The sequence below is a fragment of the Sinocyclocheilus anshuiensis genome, unplaced genomic scaffold (assembly GCF_001515605.1).
Source record: "Sinocyclocheilus anshuiensis isolate Anshui unplaced genomic scaffold, SAMN03320099.WGS_v1.1 scaffold3049, whole genome shotgun sequence".
NCBI lineage: Eukaryota > Metazoa > Chordata > Actinopteri > Cypriniformes > Cyprinidae > Sinocyclocheilus > Sinocyclocheilus anshuiensis.
The window spans coordinates 68,678-77,241 of record NW_015554209.1 but is presented as its reverse complement, the minus strand read 5'-3'; the positions used below and the strand labels follow the sequence as shown (position 1 = coordinate 77,241).

The 8,564-nt window shown below is 36.5% G+C and overlaps 1 protein-coding gene across 1 annotated transcript in view; it reads left to right on the top strand.

Annotated features, from left to right (window-relative positions):
• Positions 1-6: 6 nt before the first annotated feature.
• Positions 7-8,564, top strand: part of LOC107671081 (syndecan-2-A-like) — a 34,942-nt gene continuing 26,384 nt past the window's right edge. The window contains exon 1 of the mRNA XM_016463927.1: positions 7-349. Within this exon, the coding sequence (XP_016319413.1) occupies positions 290-349 (60 nt within the window). The 5' untranslated portion in view covers positions 7-289. The remainder of the gene's footprint in view (positions 350-8,564) is intronic.

The window sequence follows — 8,564 nt, the reverse complement described above, 5'->3', positions numbered from 1 at the left end:
TCTCTCTCTCTCTCTCTCTCTCTCTCATCCTCTATCCGAGCAGGCTACTGGAGAGCTGCGCTGCCTCACATGGACCCAAGACTTTAACATCGCATCAAGACTCTCAGCTGTTGTTCCCTCTTGGAAAGACAAAAGAGAAGTTTGATCAGGTGGAGCAAAACGCCAAATATCTCTTCAGGAGGATCTTGCGTATGTGTGTTAGTAAAAGAACGAAGAGAGCAGCTGGTTTGAGGAGCGCAGACGAGTGCCATCCTACGAGTTCTTTGCAAAAGACTTCTTAAGAGGAATAATGAGGGACATTTGGATATTCCTGACACTTTCAGCAGCTGTCTGCTTGTCCAGCGACAAGGTGAGTTTGAGCAGAGTTCATGTTATTTCCGCAAATTGTTGATTGACTACATTACATGAAACACACCGCGTAGTGTTGTAATGATGGACACATATGTTGTGTAATGCATATTATCCTTATTTTATACATTTTAATCACTCTTAACGTAAATCTTTTGATTCAGCAAGTGTGACGCTTGGTCCTGGCAAGATCTGTAAAGCCCATCATGATCATATCATATAGGCCTATTAGATGCTCATCATTTTACAGGGATGCCCAAACTTCTGGAAGAATTTTTTTTTTAAGAGATCCCTGAGAAAGTTACAAAATACTTCAAAGAGCGCTGAACCGTTGAGGAGAACTCTGGGAGTTTTTGTTTTCGCAAAGAATTTCAATTCCTCCTTATCCGAGTTTGTTCTTATCCGTAGGACTCACTGTTCTGTGTGCGAATTAGACTGCAAAGCAACGCTGTACATCGATTCCCAATAGCAACACTGCTTTCAAAGTGCTGTCAAGCAATTTGCAGGTTGCTTCAAGACGCAGATTTGTATGTTATTCACCTTTAGCTTTCAACTGTGATGAAGCCCATCACAAAGAAGCAATATCAAGCCATCACAGTGTAATTTTCCAGGAAGACATTTAGAGGTTGTTAAAAGCCTTTGTGCTGTCTGTGCTGGTACCTTGTTTATTGATTTGTTGTGCAAGTGTAGCAACATGCCCTCATGTTTTCAGTACATCCTGAAATAATTTCTTTCTCTCTCATTTTAAAGCCTTGGCGATGGTTTTACAAACTCTTTGCTTTGACCGTGAGTTCAAACAAGTCGGACCATCTGCAGTTTTATCAGTGCTAATCATTCATGGTGAATAAATATGCTCAAGCATATTTAAGTATTAGCCAATCTGTTTCTAACGGTGACATCTTATTTCTGTATTCTAGAGTAGTATAGGAAAATGAATGCTTCACTTCAATGTGTTTTCATTGAAATGAGAAGTTAAAAGGTTGATAGGTTATTTCATGATTCTTATTAGAGGTAATGAAATTAATATGAAAACGATCATTTAATGTTTCATTTCTTTTCATTCAATTTTGAATGTATTTCGGGTTTCAATTCCTTAATAGTGAGCATTCTCATAATGGGAAGCCTCAAAGTCACAAATTGCACCAATTACCATTAAATAATCATATTAACCGGTGTAATATTAAGTGACTAAGTGTTGATAACAGATTATGTGTGAGTGGCCTTTCTTGTTGTGCTGTTCCACAAAATAATGTCATCGTAACATGATGTAACCAAACATAAACTGAATCCATTACCAAGACAACATTATGACAGACGTATGACTGTGCTGATGCCTCATTCATGGCCGTAAACAGACTCCCACTCAGAACACCTGTGTGCACTTCTAGTAAAGCCAGTATCTGAACAATATTTGTGTGCTGACAGCATATACAATCACGGGCAGAGGAAGTCGTGAAACAAGGATCTTGTCAAACTGTGTGTGTGTGTGTATGGAAACCGTAACAGAATGGAATCTAATGAAGTCTGATCTGAATTTCTGAGCACCACAATTAGCTTAGCAAATGGAAAATTTTTTTGAAAAGCAGACGGCTGTGAGCTTTGCATTGGATTGAGAGAAAAAGTCTCTCTCTCTCAATTCAATTTCAATTCAATTCAATTCAATTAAAAATTGCTTTATTGGCATGACTGTAAATGATACAATATTGCCAAAGCTTAGTATACATGTACAAAAAGAAAAAAAAATAATATATAATAACAATAATAATAATTAAATGAACATCACAGTAATAGAATGGAATATTATAACAACTTAGATGTATTAAACTGTAACAAATTATAACGTGTGAACATTTGATACCACTCTCTCCCTCTCTCTCTCTCTCTATCTATCTGTCTGTCTGTCTGTCCAGCCTTGTTTATGCATTTTTAGTAGTGAATCCTGCAACAGGCAAACATTACAGTGAAAAGAATACATAGCTTGGGGAGGGACAAGTGAGAAAACAGAGAGAGAGAGAGAGAGGGGAAACTTTGTGCAGAGGTGGTGGGCTGAGTGGTCTGATAGTGTGAATAACACGTAGCAGTTAAACCCCACAGTGCAAACTACTAAATAACCCTTAATCAACCTAAGAGAGTTCAGTTTAGAGTTTACACCAGCGTTCTGGGCTCTTTGATTTAGGCTAATTTTAATTATAGTCAATTTACTTCACTTTTAACTTTAATTATAGCGTATATGAATATATGAATAGGTTACCAGTGCAAAAGCTGTAATAGTTGATAATTGCACTTTTTGGAACGTTATTCTGTCACAATGTCGTGACATATTAAAACCAAAAGAGCGTTATAGGAAATGTGCCAACAGTCCAAGTGCTGTTTATCAATACTGAAGACCAATTTAGCATCTGAAAAGAGCAGCGTGTCTGCCAGAGGCATGTGGTATTCTCATCTGTTGTGGGTGTGCTTTCAGAAACACATCTGTATTTACTGTGTACAGACTTTTTTTTGCATAGGAGAAATGTAACACTGGGTAAATTTGCTGTCTGCACATGTCTGTCCACAGATTTATGTGGGTTCCACTCGCAGTTCTAAATCTGGAGCGTTGTCAATCAGTGCTGTGTAGGTGTGTTAGTTTGCAATTTCTAAAAGTATTTCTCGTCTGTGCAGCCAAAGACAGAACAGTTAGCATGTTTTGCTCGAACTTTCCCCATGGCATTAGAGCTGGTACACGGTTGTCGCCTGTCAAATCAAAATGATGGCGCTGTTAGTGGAAGTTTACAGATTAAGAGGCACCTGATTATAGCACTTAAAACCTAGAAAAGTCAGATTTTCATGATATGTCTCCTTTAAGGCCATACGGTTTTAAGAATTACGCTTGTATCAGCAGCAATGAGGCAGTGGAACGCCTGTCAGTTGGTCCGGATGAAGGTGAATGTTTTTTGTGCCTGTATTTGAGCTCATCTGATAAAAACAGGGAGGATATTGTCCTGAAGTGATTAATGGTCCCATAGGTGTTTCTCTCCATGGCATGCCAGTGAGTTGACATAGCAGAGCCTGCATACCGCAGACAGATTAGGCCACTGTCTACAGTACTTTAGAGGAATGCGTCGACGTGAGAGTCCCCAGCCCTGCGTAAATCCCATAGATGGATGTGCTTCTTTTGTCCAGAATGCAGAAACATCCATGCCAGATGTTTTATGCACAAGATGCAGATGTCCCTGTGCTCTCTCTGTGGGAGTAGCTTGTGTTTCGGGAAATACTAGCGGCGAAAGCCGTAAACAGAGGAAGTGTGAGAACAGCTGGGTTATGGGGTATTTAGCTATTTGCTCATGCATCCCTCTGTGTACTTTTTGTGCTAAATTCAATTATGTAATCAAAACTTATGTGTAATTGTAATGTGTCAATGGCAAATAAATGGGAAAATCTTTTAAAAAGTTAGCGCAGAAATAAAATATACTTGTGTACATGTTGGATGTGTATATACAGTATATATATATATATATATATATTTGGGGAGTTGGACTACGCATGACATGATATCTGATATTTTAAGAGGTTTATTAACTATAACACAAAAAATTCCAATTACCCAAAAGACCCTGAAAGACAAACTGTGTTTGTTTTTTTAAAGCTTAATGATCAGATACGCACTGCATAGCAAAAGATGCATCATCAATTTATAACAGCTGTTAAGGACTGTTAATGTGCATATTATCATATATTTCAAGCTATGTTTGGAAATCTCTTATCTGAACAGAGGAATCTTTAAAATCTGCCTCCTTTAGATTGCCAGCAACATCCTTAATGAGCATCACTGTGAAAAAAACACAAAACATTTGCAACCCGTTTCACTTGTGTTATGTCATGCTTTTTAAGTGAAATTGCATATTCAATAAAAAAATGTAGGGTTTTTTGATTTGATTCTGAAAGATGGACATTCCATACCAGAAAGGAACATTTGTGCATTTGCTCAAACAAAGCCAAAACATCTATTTGGTTATAGGTAAGCATTATCAAATGGTATATGCGACCAGATGATGTCAGCGGTAAAGGAAAGTTGTTTCAGAGGAGAAGCAAGTTGTTACATTTTGATAAAAGATTATAAAAACAAAAGTTCACAAAGGTCACAATAAGACCATGAACCTGCATTAAGAAAGCAAATATGTGACCCTGGACCACAAAACCAGTCATAAGGTTAAATTTTTTGAAATTGAGTTTTATACATCATCTGAAAGCTAAATAAATAAGCTTTCCATTGATGTATAGTTTGTTAGGATCGGACAATATTTGGCCGAGATACGATTATTTGAAAATCTGGAATCTGAGGGTGCAAAAAAATCTAAATATTGAGAAAATCGCCTTTAAAGTTGTTCGAATTAAGTCCTTAGCAATGCATATTACTAAACAAAAATTAAGTTTTGATATATTTACGGTAGGAAATTTACAAAATATCTTCATGGAACATGATCTTTACTTAATATCCTAATGATTTTTGGCATAAAAGAAAAATCGATAATTTTGACCCATACAATGTTTTTTTGGCTATTGCTAAAAATATACCCAAGCGACTTAAGACTGGTTTTGTGGTCCAGGGTCACATATGGTCAGTTTTGGCTTCATTGTGTTTTAGACCTTTTCTTTTTTGAGCATCATTCATCTGGAGACATTTTAACATGTCAAATCCACATAGTGAGAATCTGATCACACATAATTTCAGCCTCTGAAGGAACTTTGGGAAATATTTAACATATGGTACAACCACAGAGTAAGTCTAAAATTGGTAGACCATAGGCCTCTAGGTTCTGTGATGTTTCGCAATCACTTTTTTGCCTTTAGATTTGTTTTGGTGAATCTTATTTAGCTGACGGAGGGCATGACCACGCAAAGATACCCTAGATAGTGAGGCTTTCATGTGGCCGATCAGAGTTTAAGCTGACATATCATATCATAGTGCATGACCTGATTTAATTTTTTTCCCTCCACCTATCTCTCACTTCCTCACCCTCCCTCTTTCCCTCCTCACTCTACTTTTATCTACCAAAGCAAAGCGTGTTTGGAGTTTGAGGCATATTTTTAGAAACAAGCTTCTTTGCTTGGCCAAGCGTTTGACGTTTTATACTGTATTTCATTTTTATGTGAAGTGATGAATTTTTCAAGTTTGTCCTCCATATTTTTATGTTTTTGATATTCTTTTGAGATTTCCATAGCATATTACTATATATACTATATACTATATTACATACATAAGAACCAGCAGATTGTTCCTTACAGAAGTCATTAGTTGTTAAAAAAAAAAAAAAAATCATAAATACCTGCGGGCGCTCAAGTGTACACTTGGGACTAGAGTAAAACTAATAATCTGTCCCCTATTTTTGTTTGTTTTCTACAGAAAACTTCTATATGTAATTTCCTGTTATGTTCCTAAATCTTCTAGCCCAACGATTCCTTTTTTTGGGAGATATTACTTTCCCCTTTTAGATTTATTGGAATGCGGAAAACAGTTTACAGTCTGCAAGATTCATGAAAGATCGTCTTGATACTGATTGTGTGACTGCTTTTTTGGAATAGCACAGAGAAAAGTCCACGAAAGACTACCAAAGTCTGCTCAGTTTTTAGAAGTAAGCAGTAAATTTGAGGCTGGTTATCCTTCCAGAGGGAGATGGTTTGGCCGGCCTCCAGCAGCACAGATGGAGGAACGCTGCTCAAAATGAGAAAGGCTCATGGCTCAGATTTGTCTTTTTCGAAGGTGCTGATCAACTGCATGATGTCAAGCCGTGTTGTTGCACCAAGTGCATTTTTTTCAGTAAAATGTTACATTATTTTACATTTATTCAGTCCTTTAAGAAACACAAAATGAGAAGTGCAATGACGATTAATTTTAAAAGTTTCTTAAAAATTATCTTTAATGTGGACACTCTTTTTGTCTTTGACCCCACCACATCTGATCTTATAACTGATTTATACTGATTTACACCCTTCTGTCTGATTTAAGTCACTGTATCAGTTCTTAGATTTCATTGTCCACTCATGTGAACGGATTTACTGTATGTGAGAGCTCAGGTGTGTTATGTGCTGTAAATCAGTGGTCTGAATAACCAGGTGTGCACTTCATGACCCAATGGGTTACCTGAGCCCCCCAGAGGACTGTCAAATAAGAACCCACATGAGTCCCAGGTGTGCACTGACACAATGGGACATACTGTGTGGAGAAATGGGAAAACGAGGTATGTGGTTTTAAGTTACTGAAAGACAGTATGCCATGACTTTTTAAAGGTCGTTAAAACGCACAGCCAGGCAACAACTTTATGGTGCTTCACATGATATTTATGATGTTTTGTAAATTAATTGCAAGTTGAATAGACTGATTAGTGGTTAGTCCAACGCTCAGTAAAATCACTTTAATTCAGTTTACGTTCATTGAAGAGAACTCTGGAAATCCAGTGACTTTGGAATTCAGAGATGCCTTAAAATCTCTTTTCAGAAAACCTCTTAAAATCGCTTCATTGTATTTACATGCGCCGAGAAGTTAATGTCACTTTAAAACTGAACATAGACCAGGTCATGAGCTCTTAGTCCTTTGGAAAGACCCTGGACCATTCTCATATTCATACAGTATATCTTTATGACAGTATGTGTGTGTTTTCACCTGTTCTCCAGATGCAGAAGACCTCACATGCTGTTTAACGGTCATGTTTTCCCTTTCTTCATTATAACTCAGCAGTCTAGAACAATATAGAGGTATAAACTCATGCCATGTCAAGCTCATGCCACTTTCCACTAACAGAGTAAAGTTTGAGGTTCCATTACATTTTTAAAGCATTAGAGGCACAAATTCAAGGATTATTAATGTGATAACTACTAGACACACTGCACCAGTTATAAGTTTGGGGTTGGTAAGATTTTTGAAAGTTTGAATGCATTTATTTGTTCAAAAAGTAAAAACGGTAATATTGTGAAATATTATTACAATTTAAAATAACTGTTTTCTGTTTAATATACTTTAAAATGTAATTTATTCCTATGATGGCAAAGCAGCCATTACTTCAGTCTTCAGTGTCACATGATTCTTCAAAAATCATTTTATATGCTTATTTGTGTGCTGCTTAATACGTCTGTGGAAACCATGATACTTTTTTCAGGATTCTTTGAAGAATAGAAAGTTCAAAAAACAGCATTTCTTTGAAATAGAAATCTTTTGTAGAATCATAAATGTCTTTACTATCTCTTTTGATCAATTTTAATCAAATACATCTTTGCTTAATAAAATATTAAGTTCTTAAAATACTGATCCCAAACCTATAAACAGTAGTGTATGTTAGATAAACTATTATCTAATGTAAAATTAAACAATATTAACAATTATCAACAATTTCCAATCTCCAAAATTTCAATATCTCTGTGTCCCGTTTAAAATGGTGATTTTGGTCTGCCCCATGCCAGAGGTCTTTACAGTCTTAGCTTAACTGACAGTCATGCAATGACATAATTTATTAAACTGACATTGAAAACAAAACAAAACAAAACAATGCAAAAAAATATATATATATTCAGCAATCTCCCACATTTTGCATGCAACCTTGTTTTTGCATTCATTTTCCACCATTGCAGTGAAAACATTTCTGCATGTGTTGTAGTGCTGACTTCATCCATCAAGCTCAACCATTCAACCCTGTTAACCAAGTTTAATTATAAGACAAAAAATAAGTGTAATCTAATTATACCCATTCAGTCAGTTCGTAGTTGTTAAAAGGGCTCATATGGCGTTGCTAAAAAAGAACATTATTTTGTGTATTTGGTGTAATGCAATGTGTTTATGCTGTTTAAGGTTCAAAAAACATTATTTTCCACATACTGTACATAATTATTTCTCCTCTATGCCCCGCCTTTCTGAAATGCATAGATTTTTACAAAGCTCATCGTTCTGAAAAGCGAGGTGTACGCTGATTGGCCAGCTATCCAGTGCGTTCTGATTGGCCAAATACCTCAAGCTTGTCATTATAAACAAGGCATTTGTTGCATCCAGTGGGGACATAATTACTGATTATAATTACTTCAAATTACAACTCTCGGAGGGATTGGCATGGTAATGATCTGGAATAGATCTGCTACGCTGCTGCTGCTGCGGCAGAGCAAGTACCGAGACTTGATACTGCCAATACATCCACAACATGCTGCTGTAAGCATGTAAGAAATACTGCTGCTGCACATATAACACATATGAA